General features: G+C 48.3%; 2 protein-coding genes across 19 annotated transcripts in view; one reads left to right on the forward strand and one right to left on the reverse strand.

The window, feature by feature from the left end:
• The first annotated feature begins 6,513 nt into the window (after nt 1-6,513).
• The window catches only part of LOC105493792 (lysine demethylase 5C), a 62,574-nt gene continuing 50,921 nt past the window's right edge, over nt 6,514-18,166 (forward strand). For 4 of the 15 annotated variants that reach the window (XR_011618138.1, XR_011618140.1, XR_011618139.1 and 1 more), the window contains exons 1-8: nt 6,518-7,171; nt 11,000-11,077; nt 13,521-13,643; nt 13,949-14,119; nt 14,602-14,736; nt 15,679-15,802; nt 15,900-16,081; nt 17,022-17,180. Coding sequence is in view for 10 of the 15 variants with exons in the window: in XM_011761726.3 (XP_011760028.1) it covers nt 7,022-7,171; nt 11,000-11,077; nt 13,521-13,643; nt 13,949-14,119; nt 14,602-14,736; nt 15,679-15,802; nt 15,900-16,081; nt 17,022-17,180 (1,122 nt within the window). In the remaining 5 variants the exon portion in view is untranslated. Of the gene's footprint in view, nt 7,172-10,999; nt 11,078-13,520; nt 13,644-13,948; nt 14,120-14,601; nt 14,737-14,786; nt 15,591-15,678; nt 15,803-15,899; nt 16,082-17,021; nt 17,181-18,166 lie in introns of those variants that run through there. The other 11 variants (XM_011761718.3, XM_024796560.2, XM_011761717.3 and 8 more) reach the window with 7 other exon arrangements.
• Nucleotides 17,179-18,166, reverse strand: part of LOC105493789 (KANTR integral membrane protein) — a 118,665-nt gene continuing 117,677 nt past the window's right edge. For all 4 annotated transcript variants that reach the window (XR_011618152.1, XR_011618163.1, XR_011618155.1 and 1 more), the window contains one exon: nt 17,179-17,378. The gene's annotated coding sequence lies outside the window, so the exon portion shown is untranslated. The remainder of the gene's footprint in view (nt 17,379-18,166) is intronic.

Here is an 18,166-nt window from a genome sequence, read left to right on the forward strand (position 1 = left end):
GCTCTTAGCAGCTCGGACCAATTATTTGTTTTCTTCCTTGTATGCATGTTTAAAGGTGTCCCAGGGAAGACAACTAGCAAAAGCAGCAGCTGGGGCCACCTACACATTTGATGCTGCCTTATGGACCAGACGTGAGGGTTTGAAGAGCTTAGACCCACAAGGTCCTGAATCAAGTCCAATCAACATTTTTTAGTTTTCTTCCCTGCTGGACCAAGCTGCACGATCGTTTCCCTACCTTCAGCTTGATTCTGGTCGCATTTTTCCAAAGCTCAGCTTTTAGCACTCAAATCCTGGCTCAGTGACTTGCCTGTGCTGCATTTGGCAAGTCACCTAACCCTTCAGAGCCTGGCTTTCCACCTGTAAGATGGGGATAATAACCTTGCAGGACAGTTAACAGATGCATGTGAAGTGCCTACCTCATGGCCAGACACACAGTAAGCCACCTACAGAGACCACTTATCTTTACATGGGAGGTGTTCCACAAGGTGGCCCAGCCAATCTCTGTGGTCCTAACTCTCATTCCTCACCCACACATTGGCCATCCACTTACTGTTCCCCAAAAATGCCTCTGTGTACTTTCCAAACTCAGCATTTTACTTGTGCCTTTCCCCCCTGCCACGATACTCCCCCCAACATCCCTGATGAAGGTTTTCCCAACCCTTGCAAGATGGGCTTGAGGATCCCATCCTTCACAAAATGTGCCCTTCATCACATTCTCTGAGATCCTTCCCCACCATACCTTAAGTGGCGTGGGAGTGACACTGGTCTGAATCATCCCCATCCAGAGCATTGCCCCATATAGTGCCTGGCACAGCACAGATGGTACTAAAATTTTGTTGATCGAATGAATGAACGAACGGTTCTTTCTAAGTCTCAGAGTTAGATATCTTTGCATTGGTTGATTTACTGATTGATGCAACCTGTGTACCAAGTTTCCGGGCCCCTCTGGGAGCTCCTCATGCTTCCTTCAACTGTTTCCTAAATTCTCCTCCTCCAGTCCTCACTGCAGTCCCAGCGCTGGGCTGTCTGTGCTCCTCACCCCCTCCACCCCTCCAGAAATGCACTGTCCAGACTGTGGAGGGGTAGTTAATCTCCTCACTTCCCCATTTCTCTGAGGACCTGAAGACAGCAAGCCCATTGACTATTCTTATATCAAAGGTGCTGCTGCCAATCTCTCTGGGGATACAGATGGGGAGAGACAACACACAACAAAGAACAGAATTGCTTGAACCCGCGAGGCGGAGGTTGCAGTGAGCCGAGCGAGATCACGCCAATGCACTCCAGCCTGGGTGACAGAGGGAGACTCTGTCTCAAAAACAAACCAACCAACAAACAAACAAACACAAAGGACAAAGGTCCTAGAATCTCAGAGTTCTTATGTTTGTTCTCCAGTGCTGTCCAGTAAGGTCTGTCTGTGATAAGCAAAATGTCCCATACCTGTGCTGTTCAATATGGTAACCACTAGCCACATGTGGCTACTGAGCACTCAAAACGTGGCTAGTGCAACTGAGGAACTGCACTTTTCATTTTATTAAATTTAAATGTAAATAAATAAGCACATGTGGGTAAGTGGCTACCACGTCAGACAGTGTAGGACAAGAGTTTCAGGAGTGGACAGACAGCCTGGTGGGGATAATGTGAAGATGATAAAGTAAGTACACGCCCAGAAGGAAGCCCTGGGTGTGTGGGAACACAGAGGAGGGGAAAACCCAACTTGGGCTGTGTGGGTGGGGTCAGGCATCGTTTTCTGGAGCCCCCCCTTTTAGTGGAGTAGTCCTGAAGGGTGAGTAGGACTTAGCCTGACAGAGAAGGGCATTTGTTAGAGGGAGCAGCGCATGAAAAGGCCTGGAGGTGTGAGCGAATGCAATGTGTTAGTAGCACAGTAAGAAAGGAATGGGAACTGGAGCTCCAGTGGTGGGCACAGCACATGGTGCAGCGTGGAGACAGGCAGGTCTCCCCAGCTGCTCCCTGTTACTCTGTTGCCAACAGGTTTCTCACGCTGGCCTCAGCAGCAGCTAAAGTAAGACCAGGTAACAAATTGGGCTATCTAATATCTCCACTGTAAAGTTACCACTTTCCCCATTGTAGTGGATGAGTATCTTGTGGAGAGATGAATGGAAATGTTGTTACTCTCAAACTTCCACTCACTAGTTTTAGCGTTCACTGGAACAATTATTATGGCTGGGGTTGTCAAATGGTGATTTTCAAATGCCATCATTCTTTCAGTATGTATTTTTTTTTTCTTTTTTGAGGCAGGGTCTCATCCCATTGCCCAGTGCAGTGGTGCGATCATAGCTCACTGCAGCTTCGAACTCCTGGGTTCAAGTGATCCTCCCACCTCAACCTTCCATGTAGCTGGGACCACAGCCACACACCACCACGCCCAGCTAATTAAAAAATTTTTTTATAGAGATGGAGGTCTTGCTAGGTTACCCAGGCTGGTCTCAAACTCCTGGCCTCAAGCAGTCCTCCCAAAGTGCTGGGACTATAGGCATGAGCCACTGCACCCGGCCTGGGCATGTCTTAGTTGGCTTTCCACTATAAGGGAGGGCTTTCCCTTCTACATGTATTTATTTATATCCTTATGGACTTAATGATTGTTTATTTCACTCAATGGTTTATATATAACCCATTAACATCATTCTTTATTTTGATATTCACAACCCCAGATTTGGCCAGTAAGAAGCCCTCTAAGCCCCTGTGTCCTGTGGCACATCTCCATCTTTTTATGAGCCCTTCCAAGGAGCCCTGGTTTTTTTTTTTTAGTAGAGAATGACATTTAGAAACCAAGATTTGGGCACTAGGTGTTACAGCAATATTTGAAGAGCTTGCTCTTTTATTTTGTAAAGGTTTGAGCATCCATTGATGATTTTCTAGCTCCATCATTCCTTCTATATAATTTAGAATTCTACTTTCCCTTTTCTCTCACTTTATTTACTTATATCAATGTGGAGTCATGGATTTTTATTTTAACCAGTGAGTTGTAATCCACTACTGTCATAATTCATTTTGAATTAACATTATTTTGGATAAATCATTTTGTTGTTATGTATATGTATTAAGCACATACTATACATCTATATTTCTATACCAGACATCGATATTTCTCTCTCTGCCTCTGTCTAATAAACCATGAGTTCACACAGATACCTTGAGGAGGCTCTTTTAAGAGTAAAGGCTAGAGATAGTAAAAGGCTCACAAGAGGAGTGGAAGATGGCGAGGAGGAGGGGATGGATTCTAGAGCTATTTAGGAATCAGAACCAACAGCTCAAACCTACTTCAGAACTGGAAGAGACCATATTTTACAAACCAAAAAAGTGAGACACAAAGTCAGTGTCGCCCAGTTGATACACAAAACACGAATGGGGTGAGTGTGGTTTTGAGCCCAGATGAGCCTTCCAGTCACTGCTCTGCACCAACTCCATGTCAGACCCTGTCTCCCAGGTGGATAGGTGAGGCCAAGCCAGCCCCCAGCCTGGGGTGAGCTCCTTGATGCATCCCAGTTCTTAAGTCCGCAGCGCCTAGACTCTGGTTGGCCCCCAGCAAGACCCATGGCTTGGGGAACAAACCCATTTCCTGAATGCCTTACTACATTGGGAGCACCATCTGAGACTTTTACAGGTAGAGTTGTACAACAGTCAGACAGACCTGAGTTTGAGTTCTGGTCCTGCACTTACTAGCCATGTGAGGTGAATATGTTTACACTTCCCTGAGCTTCAATTTCCTCATCTGTAGGATGGGGATAACAATACCTACTTCATAGCACCTGGCCCTTGATGAATGGCAGTCATCATTATCTCTAATCCTCCTAACAACACTGTGAGGAAGGGATTATTTAGCTTCGTTATATAAAGGAGAAAAGGCTCAGGAAGGTGAGGTAGTTGGCAGATCTCAGTGGGTGCATGTCAGCTCCAGGAAAGTAGAGACTACGTCTGTCTTGGTCACCATTATATTCTCAGTGCCCAGAAAATTTTCTGGTGCATAATAGAAATTTAATAAATATTTGTAAACGAATAAATTCTATCTCATTGGCTTCAAAGACTAGTGATTTCTATTTAATTTTCCAGGACAGGGATGTGTCTGGGCTAAAGTACCTCAAAGAAGCCTGTAGGAAGACTGTGCAGAGCTGAGACCCAAAATCTGGCCTCCTGATTCCTGATTCATGCTCTTTGTCCTTCCCTGAACTGCCTCTGGATGGAAAGGCTGAACTTCCTTCAGCCTAGGATCTACCGTATTCTCCCACCTTCTAGATTCTCCTCATCCTTCTCTGGCCAGGCCTCTGCCTCCTTTTCATCTGCTTCTTTCACACACCACCACCACCATCACAGTCACAGCCACGGTGGCCTGGGGGTGCTGCCCGATGGGCAGTCCAAGCTCCAGACCCTGCATGCCCCATATTGCCAAGGACTGGGCCCTGCCCCACCACCCTACCTCTCACCCCAGCAGCTCCCTTTTCCCTCACCTCCTCTATTCCTGGTGAGGGCAAACGACAGGAAGAGCATTTGACCAGAGTCAGCAACTTCCTGTGTAACATTGGGCAAGTTGTTTAATCTTTCTGAAACTTGGTTCCTCATCTACAGACTGGGTAAATTCACCTACATCTTTCCGAAGACTGTTGCAAAGACTAAGGGAAATAATTGGCATGAACTAGCCATGTAGGCAATTAGATGCTTATCCATGTGAGAGGCTAGTGGTATTACTGTGATTAGCATCACTTTGCCTAGCTTTCCTGCTTCCTGTCCAGACAGCTGTTCAGTTGGACCATCCACCTGTGTTTCTGGTGGAGAGGGGCTGAGGTTTCCCCTGACACCTAGAAAACTAGAAAGATGTCACTTAATATCTTTGTTACTTGGGACAAGTCTCCACACGAGCCAAGTGGGGATAAAGATCTTGAACACTGAAGGTAATATAAGGATTCAGGTGATAAAAAAAATATAAAAGCACTAGCACAGTGTCTGACACAAAGGAGATTCTTAATGAGTTTTGGCATATTGGTTGTTGACTCTCAGAAATAAAAATAACAGCTACCAGATACTGAGGGCCTGCTATGTGCCAAGTACACGACAATTCTGCAAGGTATGTAGTATCCCCATTTCAGTTACAGAAGTTGGGACTTGTTCAAGGTTACAAACTAGAAAATGGCAGAGCTGGTGGGACTGTAAGGCATGACTCTTTGAGCCCAGGGCATGAGCTCCTACCTGTGTGCCCGGTTCCCTCAGCTAGGATGTCTTTAGCTCAGTCCTGAAGTAGGCAGGATGGACCTAATTGGCACAGTATCTGATTAGGAACAGTTAACTGCACGAAGGTATGACACTCCCTACCTGCCTTAAGCTTACAGTGGATGTTTAATATGTTAAACAGGAAATGTTTGCAAAAAGTATACATATTTTTCAGTCAATATATGCTAAGGACATTTATTCATTTTTCTTTTGTTTACTCAACATTAATTTACTGCTTAACACACCAAGTGCTAAGGAGGTATAAGGCCACATGGTCCCTGCCCTTGAGGAATTCATAGTCTGATGGGGGAAAACAAAATTACTTAATCAGCATGTACACAAGTACTCAAATATTTGCACAGTAGGTGTTCAAACTACATGCAGTAGGTCCACAGCTGATGAATGACATAGATGATCCTCCAATCAGTAGATGTCTGATGTCTGTGTACAAAGTACTGGTTTGATACTCATTCAAAGTACTGTAGTTGCAATGAACCTATTCAGAAACTGCTCAAGGAACATGCACACAATAGGAGTAAATGTACATACAGTTGGTACCAAATGCACAGGGGCTATACACAATAAATACAATCAAAGTACACGGATGTTTGGAAAGTACACTGCAGGCTCACAAATGGGCAAACAGGTGTTTTACACAGTAGACACTGAATAAATACGCCGTTGCTAAATATCCAATAGTTAAACAGGCTTATTTTGTCGGAGTGTATGCAACAAATGTGTACACGGTAAAAGTGAATACAGAAGAGTTGAAAGCATTCATTAAAATGCTGACTCCCAGTGACTTTTGGGGGGTAAGAATCGAAACCCCATCGCTCTACCTGTAACTTGGATGAAATAAAGATTTCCTCCTTTACTTGGGACTCAGGAGTCTAAAAATCCATAATCCCCGGGGAGTAAGCAGCTTCCTGCCTTCCTTATTTCAAAGCCCCAGAGGTGTCAGTGTCTAGAGCTGGAGCCTAGTACATCTCCCCCCACCCCGCGGGCCAGCAGAAGGGGTCCTTTGCAATCAGGCTCCCAAAGCCGCCTTCCGCAGCCCACACCGGTAAGACCAGGGAGAAGGGACACAGAACGCTGGTGCCGGCATAGCGACCCGGTTGAGGTCTGCGAGGGAGTGCCGGTTTGGCTCCACCACCCACGGACACGAGCTCCTCTTCCGGTCTCCATAATGCGCATGCGCATCACTGGCCTTTAAACGTGCACCGCCGGTCCATCCGGAAAGAGGATCCGGCAAACTAATTACAATCTTGTTCCTCCGCCGTTGCAATGAACTATTTTCTCTCAATCGGGGGTGGTACTTTTGAGTAACCCCTTCCAAATAGAACCCATAGCAGCCTATTTAGCTCGGTCTCCACTATATGAAGATTTCCTAGGGCTTGGTGTGACGCAAGGTATACGAGGCTCGGAAGGACACCGCGCGGAAGGATCCGGTTTGTTGTGGTGTGGGGAGGGGGAGACGCTGACAAACCAAGATGGCGGTGGCGGCGGCGATGAAGGCCGCGGTGTTTGGGAGGTAACTGTGGTGGCGAAGGCTGCGGTAGTGGGGAGGCAACGACACAGTTTGGAAGAAACGGAGCAGGACGAAGAGGCGGTAGCAGTAGCGTCAGCTTGAGACTCTCAGAGCACGACGGCCACACGCCCCCCTAGGCCCTCGGCGGGCGGCGGCTGCCCCGCTTAGGGCCTAGCCTCCGAGCATTGCCTCGGCTTCAAACAGCGGCGGCGCCATGAGTCCTTAAGGGCGGTCCAAGCCCTCCTGATCCCTGGCCCAGACCTAGGGCCCACCATGGAGCCGGGGTCCGACGATTTCCTACCGCCGCCGGAGTGCCCAGTGTTCGAGCCTAGCTGGGCCGAGTTCCGAGACCCTCTTGGCTACATCGCGAAAATCAGGCCCATCGCAGAGAAATCGGGCATTTGCAAGATCCGCCCACCTGCGGTAAGCCCCGGGGCCGGTTTTCGCCGGCGGCGAGACGGGGAATGAAGCAGTAGGATAGCCAGCGGCGAAGTCTGGGGCGGAGGGCAGCTCGAGGTGGGGAGAGTGGGTGGCTGGGACCGTTGTGGATGCGGCGCGGATCGGAAAAAGGGTGTTGGGCCAGGGGTCCTCTCGTTGTGTGAGGCCCACGGGTGACCTGGAGTCAGAGATCTACCCCCACTCCGGCTCTTCAGAATCACTCTTGGTTTAAAACCGGGATTCCTAGTGGGCCGGAGGGAGTTCACAGAGAGGCACCCCGCACATCTCTTAGTTAGCCCGGGCCACGTAGGTCGAGGCTGTAAAAATAAGGCGTTTCTCCAATCTGTTGTCATCACTTCCCTTAAGGCACGCAGCATGGTATATAGTATTAGTAGAAAGATCGCAGCCCTGAAGGGAGACAGACTTGAGTTCAAAACTCCACTTTGAAGCTTAGCAGCTGTGTGACCTTGGGAAAGTAGAAGTAATCTCTCCGAGCCTGTGAAATGGGTCCCAGGAATGGTTATTTAGAGGATTGAATTAAACTAGGTAGCGTCTGTATGTAGTAGGCACTAGATAAGTGGTAATTATTGTGACTGTGAGGGTGTTTGATGTGGTCATTGGTTATTCCTATGTAGGTTGACTCATATTTACTCATACCCTGCCAGGCCAATTCATCTATGATAATATCCTGGCCTGCTGGACCAGTCAGGAAATCAGTCTCACAGGGATTGCTCTGTCTCCCTTGAGGTGGGTTCAGGGAATTGTCCTCTTATTTTCCTCATCGAAGGCAATGTCAAGGCCTTTTCTGCACATCATCCCGCAGACTTGACTTCCTATGGAGATGTTTGGACCAGTCAGCTTGGTGGTGGGGTGTGAGTCCTTCTCAGATTTCTACTCTGTTCTGGTCCAGGATGTAGGAGATCCCAGAGGATAGGGCACTCTTGGGCCCCCAGAACAGAATGGAGCCATGGAATTCTGTCCCCTTTGGAACATGATTCACAGGGGTCAGCAACAAAGGCCATAGCTTTCCTCCTAGTCCTGGCTTCAGGCTAGAAGTCCCTCAAGGGCTAGGGCAAGCTGCTGCCTTGCTGGTATGGTGGAAAAATGATGATAATGTTCAGTGATCACTTGAGATTCCAAGCGCAGAAATTGAGCTTTGCTGGAAAAAGGGTGTTTTTGAGTGGGTGTCTTCTGGCTGAAATGGAATAGGAAGCTTCATTCCTACCTGAGGAGGGCACCACAGGCCTTCTTATCCAACTTGGTGCTTTCTGGTGCTCAGCCACAGATCTAGGATGGTTTCAGATAGATCTTCTAGGAGGTGTTGGGTAAGCTAATTTCTTCCTTCTTGGAGTCTGGCCATAGATTTCTGAGGTATCCTTGTCCATGGTGAGGGAGTGGCAGTGGGTAGAGGGTCAGGAAGGCTAGTGGAAGGGAGAGGCAGGAGTCCTGGGCAGCCTCAAGGAGGCACTCCCTGAAGTAGTTGGGCAAACCTGTGGGAAAGAGAGGCGTAGGTGACATGGGGGTAGTTGAGGCCTGAATTCCTTTTTTTTCTGTCTTGGACTGACTTAGGCAGGCTGGCCTTGTGCCGGTGTTGTTATCCTGCTTTGGGGGATCAGGAAGGGAAAGAATGACATGTCCCAGGTGTGCATGGCCAGCAGGAGGCCATCCTTTATTTTGCTTCTTTTCACTGGTCAACAGTGTGCTTCCCTCTAATCCAGGATACCTGGCTGTCTGGTTTGGTTTGGTGTTTTCCTTCTCTATGGCTGCTCGTAGGACACCTTTAGGCAGCTGGCCTTCTTCTGGTTGAAGTTTGAAGTACTTGCTCAAGTGATGCTTGGGCCCAGGGTGGGAACCTGTATATGGGTGGGTGCCTGGGAATTGGAGGTTTGCTGGAGGAAGGATGGTTTCGGGCCTGAATTGCTGGGCAGGTGACTGCTATGCCTGGGAAAGATGGGTGGGAGGAGAGTTGTGGGTACCCTGAGTAGACCCAGGGGAGTTTGGAGGGATCTTACTTTCTTCATCAGGTAGCCAACCTTTTTTATCACCACATCCCAGTAATACCAACATACTGAGCATTTGGCATACAGTAGTCTGGAAATGAAGGCAGGCGGTTTGCAGGGCCTTCCCAGGTATCTGTTGCATCCATGGCTCCTGCTGTAGCATTCCAGGGCTGCCATTTCCTGTCAGGTGCTGATTGTCTAGAATTTGATTCAGCAGGAAAGAAGAGTGCCCGGAGTTTGGGGTTTGAGCACCTTTTTAGCTGGGTTACCTGTGCTGAGGGGACTGCCCTATCCTGATGAGAGGCAGGCGGGCACGGGGAGCTTGTCTGGATTTGAGCCATACCATTTTGGCCTGCGTTTTTTTTTTTTTTTCTTTTTGCTTTTTGGTCCCTGCTTACTGAGCCCCAGGTATTTGCCACCTGCTTTGGCTGGTAGGGGAAGGGGAGTGTGGTCTGTGTATGCATGCAAGTATGAGTCCTCTAGCCCATTTTCTAAAAGTGTGTGTGCAGAAGAGGTCAGCAGATTTTCTTCTCTTTTACTGTCTCCCCCCCACCCATGTGTATGCATATATGTATGAACACTGGTGTCCGGTGTAGTGCAAAGGCCTTGGATCAGAGGTCAGAAGACGTGGGTTCTTGGCTCCGCCACTAACTCAGCATGTAATTTTGGAAATTTCACTTTTTTTTCTCTGAGCCTCACTTTCCTCGAGCATTGATTTAGGTTACTTTAGGTTCATTTTGCCAACCCAGCAGGAACCAGGGCTCTGGGAAGGAGAGGACTGCGTAGGAGGTTGGAAAGGGGTGTTGGAGAGTGGGTTCTTCACAGCTGACCTTTGGGCAGGACACAGCAAGCTCCAAATTGGCAGGGCAGAGTTTCTCCCACTTTCATGATTCTTACCTGACTTCCCTCCCCAAATCCTCCCATTCTTTGCCACCACGGTCAGGCATCCCAGCTCTTACCCCCACCCCCTGGAGCTCCTTCCCCTGCCTCTTCCTGTACCAGGCAGGTGTATGAGAGAGGATCCACAGGAAGCCTTCCAGACTGGGTGAGTGATACACGTACTTGCTCCCTGTTCCTTGCTCTTCCCTGCAGTGTCTATCTCAGGCCCTTAAACTGAGAGAACAAACATTAAAGGGCCAAACCTTTACGTCCTGCCAGAATCGGAGCTAAGCTACCCTGCATGTGTATTGTGAGGTGTGGTCAGCCTTACACGTCAGGTCATAACGATGACTCCTTTGAATAACATTTTCATTTGAAAACTAGTTTTAATTTTTCTTATTGGTCTTGTGTGGAAGCCAGGGCTAGAGTTCATATTCCCACCTCACAGATGAGAAAACAAGTTCAGAAAGCTAAAATGTCATAGCTAGTAAGTAGCAGATCTAGAATGTGAACCCATGTCTTCTAACTCTAGATCCTGTGTGCTTTCCAGTACTCCCAGGCCTGTGTGTCCTACAGCACATGCCTAGGGGATAAGGAGTTAATGTGGGTGTGGAGAAGGTTTAGGGTCAACAAAACAGAGGCTCCATCTCTTAATTTCTTGAAATCCTGGCACTGTACTGTTGGGTGGGACTCAGGAGAAGTTTCCTAGGGCATGTGCATGGGGCCTTGGGTGTGGACTTGAGGGCTGCTAGACTCTTGTGAGTTCTGGGGGGAGGTAGGGGTGGGTGGTTGGGTAGGATGTTTGCAGGTTAAAGGGTCTGGAGTGGCTAGAAGTCTGGGAAGGTGCCAGTGAGATTCCGAGCTGCTTTTGGTGAGTTCGGTCTTACACTATGCTAAGATAACTCAAGTCCCTTTCCCCTCTCTACCCTCTCAGGACTGGCAGCCACCCTTTGCTGTGGAAGTGGACAACTTCAGGTTTACCCCCCGAATCCAGAGGCTGAATGAGCTAGAGGTGAGAAGACTAGGAGCTGGTGGTGGGGTTGGGAGAATGGATACCTGAGTTCTAATCCCACTTCCCTTATAGTTTCTCTGACTGAGGTACTTTACCTAGCTAGGCCTTTATTCTCTCTTCTGTGAAATTGCATTACTTTAGTGTGCCCAGGGCATGGAAGAAGCTTTAGAACTCTGAATATAACCAAGAGCCAGGGGCATTTAGCATTTGTGATTTGATAGCCCAAAGGCTAGGGACATATATCTCTTTCTCACAAAGGTTTGTTACTTCTGAAGCTCCCCTGTGAACTAGCCTACCCTAGCTGAGTCAACAAAAAGGAAATACGGAACTGGCTGATACCCCTTCTTCCTTGGCCAGCTGAATGTGGCTTCATATATCCAATTCATCCACAGCCCTGTGCTTTCTACTTTCCTTCCATGGGTGCTTGGTAAGGTGGGAGTTTAGGTAGATGGGCAGAACAACACAAGAACTGGGCTCTGTGGAGGCTGGAATGGTTAGAGACTTGGCCAGGGGTCAGGCAGGTAGGATTTTCCTTCTCCCTTTTGTTCTGTACAGGAAGTCCAGGCCCTTTTCATGGACAGGTGGGGTTTTCCCTGCTTGAGAATGCCCTGGGGTAGTGAGATTAGGCTCACTGAAGCCATTTCCACGTAAGATCCTGGAGTTTTCCATGGAAGCTCTAGGTTAGGCATATGCTGCCGCTGCCACTGCCTCCCCCATTATTATGTACCCACAAATCTTACTAGATGTCCAAGGGGTGGGGATTAGGCCCAGGCCCAGCTGAATACTTACACCCTAAAAGTTCGCTTGTCTTCTAGACCAGAGTTCCTCAGCCTCGGCACTATTAACAGTTTGGGAAGCTAAGGTGGGAGGATTGTTTGAGTCCAGGAGTTCAAGACCAGTTTGGGCAACATAGCAAGACCCCATCTCAGAAAAGAAAAATATATCTCGTCAGGTTTATAGGGGTACAGCTTGGGCAAGATGTTGCCTAGCATGACACAAGGGCAGGTTTTCTATAGAGGGAGTGCTGGCTAATGAGAAGGAGCAGGGATGAGGCCAACTTCAGAAAGCTAAGGGGCTGAGGTCGAGGGAGCACTTCCTTGCCCTTTGAGGGTTCTCACAGCTGAGGAACTGTAGGTTGTTTCTTCGCACAAATAGACCTTAGTTTTTCTCAGCTATGAAATGGAAAGAGCTGTCTTTGTTCCCCCTAATGGGATCAGGGCAAGGTAGTGAATGGTAGTGACTATCCAGTTCTTCCAAGAACCAGGCCCTCTGACTGGAGTGAGGAGGTTATAGACTTGGGGCCTATGGGAGTCCTTCTTGGTTACTGAGATTTCAGGGAAGCATGATACATATCTTGTTCCTAGTCTCTTTGGCCCACATTGGGTCCTGGGTTGGCCAGGTGCTAGTGCTACTCTGATATACCATCTCTTAGTTCTAGGCCATTCTGTCTATAATTATAGCATGCACTTTCACCCTTCAGCCACCATGGAACAAGTTTGGTGGTACATAAGGAGGTGCGTGTGCCTTTTTGGAGCTTGCTTTCTCTGAAACATGCCTAGAGCTTAGATATAATTCTGAAATTTGCAGAGGATCTTCACTGTTCCCCTCATTAAGTCTATCCCTCTGGGGTAAGTGGACTGTGCAGTTATTTTCCATTTATAATTATTAATAAAAGAAAAAAGGAGTCCACAGTGAAACTGATTTGCTCAAGACAATATAACAAATAAGTAGCAGAGGGAGAGCCAAAGCTCAAGTTATGTGGCACCAAAATATCTTGATGCTTGCTGTGTGACCTAACTCCTCTGAGCCTCTGTTTCCTCATCTGTAGAGGAAATGATAATACTCACATGACCCTGTCAGGGAGATTGACAGAGGACATATCTAAAGCTTTTGGCAGTTGTGACCCTCTCTATTGGGACTTGGGCTTCTCTGATTGACTAGAAGGTGACAAATGAGAGAGAAGTGGCTGGGTGCAGTGGCTTGCGCCTGTGATCCCAGCTCTTTGGGAGGCCAAAGTGGATGGATTGCTTGAGCCTAGGAGTTTGAGACGAGCCTGGGCAACATGGTGAAACCTCATTGCTACAAAGAATACAAAAATTAGCTGGTCGTGGTGGCGTGCGCCTGTAGTTCCAGCTACTCAGGAGGCTGAGGCAGGAGAATCACTTGAGCCCAGGAGGTCAAGTCTACAGTCAGCCGTGATTGCACCACTCCATTCCAGCTTGGGCGACAGAGCAAGACCATCTCAAAAAAAAAAAAAAAAACAAGAAGTGAGAACGAGGTGGGGCTAAGCACTGCCTAGAGTCTGGGATCCGGTTCATTGGGAGAAGCCCTGGGTAGTGAAAGTGTGGACTGCTGTATTCCTCTGTTCTCCCCTAAGATTGGACCCAAAGATAGTGGTCAGTGGGAGGGGGTGGCCAGCCTCTTTGAGCCATTTTTTCTTCAGGCCCAGACGAGAGTGAAACTGAACTACTTGGACCAGATTGCCAAATTCTGGGAAATCCAGGGCTCCTCCTTAAAGATTCCCAATGTAGAACGGCGGATCTTGGACCTCTACAGTCTCAGCAAAGTAAGAACAGGTTTTTGTCAAGCACCCCCCACCTCACCCCAATATCCTTGGTACTGTGGGGGCCCCCTTAGTTTGAATATTAGATCTTTAGGCTGCAATGGAAGGGGCACAGCTTGGTAGCACACAAGCTGTCATGAGAACATCTTGGAATCTTTTGCTGCAATTTGAGATTGGGATAAGGGGATAGCCTCCTGTGAAGTGAGGGACTAGAGTTGCCCTCATTGTCCTTTTGCCCTTTCTACAGGCCTACTCCCTCACAAAAATACACATGGCATATCCATGTCTTTTCCTGCTTGTTTTTTCAGATTGTGGTGGAGGAAGGTGGTTATGAAGCTATCTGCAAGGACCGTCGGTGGGCTCGGGTAGCCCAGCGCCTCAACTACCCACCAGGCAAAAATATTGGCTCCTTGCTACGCTCCCACTACGAACGCATTGTTTATCCCTATGAAATGTACCAATCTGGAGCCAACCTTGTGGTAAGGATGTCAAAGTGGGGCAGGGCGTGGCTTTACCCTTCAGCACAGATTTCCACACTTGCTCTTAATGAAACTGGTTTAGCGGACTGAAGATCTGGGAGTTGGACTCTGCTCTTTCCTAGTGATGCTTGTTCTCTTTCTGCACTGCTCAGGGTCAGAGGTCCTGGAGTTATCTGTACAGCTAGCTTATTTGTTATGTGACAAAGTTTTAACTGATAGAGAAATCAGATAAGGGAGAGCTTGGGCTAGAAGGTGTGGGAAGAGATGGCGTCTGATTTAGTTGGGGAGATGGTTGGTTGGTGGAGGAAGTGACTGGAAGGGAGGAGTGATACAAGCAAAGGCACTGAGAATTCCCAAAGTGTGTGCTTGGGTCAGGTGAGTGGACCACAACTTTGGATGCCACTGGGTGAGGGTAGAGGGAAGTTCTTGCTTTTGCGGGCTGGAGTCCCATGTCCTGACCCTTACCCCTCACCTGTCCCCAGCAGTGTAACACACGTCCATTTGATAATGAGGAGAAGGACAAGGAATACAAACCCCACAGCATCCCCCTACGACAGTCTGTGCAGCCTTCCAAGTTCAACAGCTATGGCCGGCGGGCCAAGAGACTGCAGCCTGATGTGAGTACTCCCCTTCTTCGAACTTAGAGCTTTGAGGTGGAGGGAGTCCTTTCCTTCCCTTTGGCTAAGGCTGTGTTCCCTGTTCCACTATCCCTTCTTTTGTTCTCTGAGTTCTTCTGAGCGTTAGTGTGTGCCTCTCTCTGGCTTCACTTTTGCTTTTTTCTCCCCTCTCAGCTGAGCTGCTGAGCTGGGTCTTGATCTGTTTGTACAGCTTCTTTTGTATGTCTGCTCTTCTTGCCTGTTTTGTTCCTTTCCAGACTTACTCTGCTCATAGAAGTAGAACTCTTCTTTCTCCTTATACCTGTGTCTTTTGTTTTGTTTTGAGACATAGGGTCTTGCTATGTTGCCCAGACTGGAGTACAGTGGCTATTCACAGGCTTGATCATAGTGCACTATAATCTTGAACTCCTAGGCTTGAGTGATCCTCTCGCCTCAGCCTCTTGAGTAGCTAGGACCACAGGTGTGTACCACTGTTCCCAGCTCCTTATGGCTATGTCTTCAAGCAGAAGCTTATGTGCGAGGCATTCTTCTTGGCACTGGGAATACAACAGAGAACAAGATGGACACTCCCTGGGCTCAATGAAGCATGTAATTTAGCAGATCCTATTAGTCACTGCCATTTGTTGGTAATGCCAAACACTGCTAGCTTTTTCATATATATTATCCCTAACCCCCCTCATAACTATAAGGGAGGAGGTAATATTCTCATTTTACAGTTGGGAAAACTGAGATATCCTGTCTTTTATTCCTTTCCGAGAGAGGGCCGAGGAGGCAGCTCACCTACCCTCAGTCTCCAAAAAGCAACACTGAGTTCTTGGCTTAGCCCATCTGTGCCTCAGCCCCCAGCATATCAGGTGATATGTAGTCTGAGTTATTGTTCTTTTAGGATGGGACAGTCTGCCCCAGATAGCAGTCTTGATTCATTTCCTTCTTTCCTTCCAGCCGGAACCCACAGAGGAAGACATTGAAAAGAATCCAGAGCTGAAAAAGCTACAGATCTATGGGGCAGGCCCCAAGATGATGGGCCTGGGCCTCATGGCCAAGGACAAGACTCTGCGGAAGAAAGGTAAGTCCTAACAGGCTGGGGTGGCCTCACCTGAGGAGAAAAGTCAGGGCCCTAAGTGTCCTAGACCTCTGTTTACAGCCATTTTTCTCTCTCCCAGATAAGGAGGGGCCCGAGTGTCCCCCCACAGTAGTGGTGAAGGAGGAGTTAGGTGGGGATGTGAAGGTGGAGTCAACTTCGCCTAAGACCTTCCTGGAGAGCAAGGAGGAGCTGAGTCACAGCCCTGAACCCTGCACCAAGATGACCATGAGGCTGCGGAGGAACCACAGCAATGCCCAGTTTGTAAGGACCCAGCCCTGACTTCTTAATGCTCTGCTTCTCGTCCCTTCAATAAGCATTCCCCTGCATGGCACTGGACCAGGTCGCATTAACCACAAAAGCGGGCCTCCATGGGCCCTGCCCTCAGTTAGCTTCCTTAATTGGGGAAACAAAGCCAACTCACATGGAACAAAGAGCAAGAAAGGGTGATCAAGTGCTGTCAACATGAAGTGCTGGAAGGGTCCAGAGAAGGAGCCTCACCATTGCTTCAGGATAAAGGCTAAGCTCCTCATTGCCATGCATGATCCAGTCCCTGCTGACCTCTAGCCTCATCCCCCAGCACTGCCCACCTCACTCCTCTGCTATAGCCACACTGAACTCCTTGTAGGTATGTTCATTTTTCCCCGTAAGATGCACTATGCTTTTTCATCCCTATCCTTTGCACATGTTGTTTCTTCAGCCTGGAAGAGATTCCCCCTGTTCTCTGCCCTGTTGCCAAGTTTTGTTTTGCCTTCAGGTTTCAGCCAGTTTCAGGTGTCACCTTTTCAATGAAGTCCTTTCTCAAGGCTATCCCCCCTTATCTCCAGCTGCTTTGAGTGCTTCCTTCTCTAGGCTCCACAGTGCCCTTTATGGACCGCTATTGGCAATTTTTAATTTTTATGAACACATGTCTCTAGAGTACTGTATATATTTGGAGGGATACCATGTCTTGTTTTTGTGCTAGAGTCCAGCGTAGTTCTGAACATGGGTTTAGTAAGTGTTTATTGAATGAATAAAAATGGGAGGATTCAAGACTGGATGATGAAAGACTGGTCTCGCAGCTCTACCTGCTTATTTGGGGAGGGTACATACATGCAGTTGAGCTCCAGACCTAGCATGGCTAGCTTGTACAGGACTGTAAATCATTCAGCCAGCAAACACAGTGGATTTCCAATGGAGAACTTTTGCTCTTCTCCCCTGGCAGATTGAGTCATATGTCTGCCGGATGTGTTCTCGAGGGGATGAGGATGACAAGCTCCTGCTGTGTGATGGCTGTGATGACAACTACCACATCTTCTGCCTGCTGCCTCCTCTGCCTGAGATCCCCAAGGGTGTCTGGCGGTGCCCAAAGTGTGTCATGGCGGTAAGGCCTCCCCACTCCACATCTGCGTCATAGGGCTTTCTTGCCTTCCTTCATCTGGCCTTATTGAGGGCAGCTTCTTAGCTCAGCCATAGTCTTAGGTTTTGGGTCTCTGTGGTGGGATTAGGCTGGGCAGAGCTTTGGGAGAAAGGAGCAGGAGATTCGGCCTTTGCTTTTGTCCTCTAAGAGCTGCCAGACCACCTGGAGAGGTAAGCATCACAATTAGACTGTATGTGGTGACATATAAACAGAGGCTAAATTGTGTGTTAGGAGCTCTGAGATAAACAAGTTCAGAGGAGAGGAAAATGGCTAAGGGTAATAATCAGGGAAAATGTCAGAAATGACACTTGAAGGATAGGAATTTTTTTTTTTTTTTTTGAGACGGAGTCTCGCTCTGTCACCCAGGCTGGAGTGCAATGGTGTGATCTCAGCTCACTGCAAGTTCCGCTTCCCGGGTTCACGCCTTTCTCCCGCCTCAGCCTCCCGAGTAGCTGGGATTACAGGCGCCCACCACCACGCCTGGCTAATTTTTTGTATTTTTAGTAGAGACAGGGTTTCACCTTGTTAGCCAGAATGGTCTTGATCTCCTGACCTCGTGATCTACCCGCCTCGGCCTCCCAGAGTGCTGGGATTACAGTCAAGAGCCACCGTGCCCAGCCGAAGGATAGGAATATTAAGAAAAAAATGTTCTTTCAAATTCTGAGTTTTTGTTCTTTTTTTTTCTTTTTTAGAAAGTTTGAGGCTGGGCATGGTGGCTCATGCCTATAATCGTAGCACTTTGGGAGGCCAAGGTGGGCGGATCGTTTGAGCCCAGAAGTTTGAGACCAGCCTGGGCAACATGGCGAAACCCCGTCTCTACCAAAAAAGATACAAAAATTAGCCAGGCATGGTGGCGCACGCCTGTTGTCCCAGCTACTTGGGAGGCTGAGGTGGGAGGATCACTTGAGCCCAGGAGGCAGAGGTTGCAGTGTGCCGAAACCATGCCACTG

The sequence above is a fragment of the Macaca nemestrina genome, chromosome X (assembly GCF_043159975.1).
Source record: "Macaca nemestrina isolate mMacNem1 chromosome X, mMacNem.hap1, whole genome shotgun sequence".
In the NCBI taxonomy this organism is placed as follows: domain Eukaryota; kingdom Metazoa; phylum Chordata; class Mammalia; order Primates; family Cercopithecidae; genus Macaca; species Macaca nemestrina.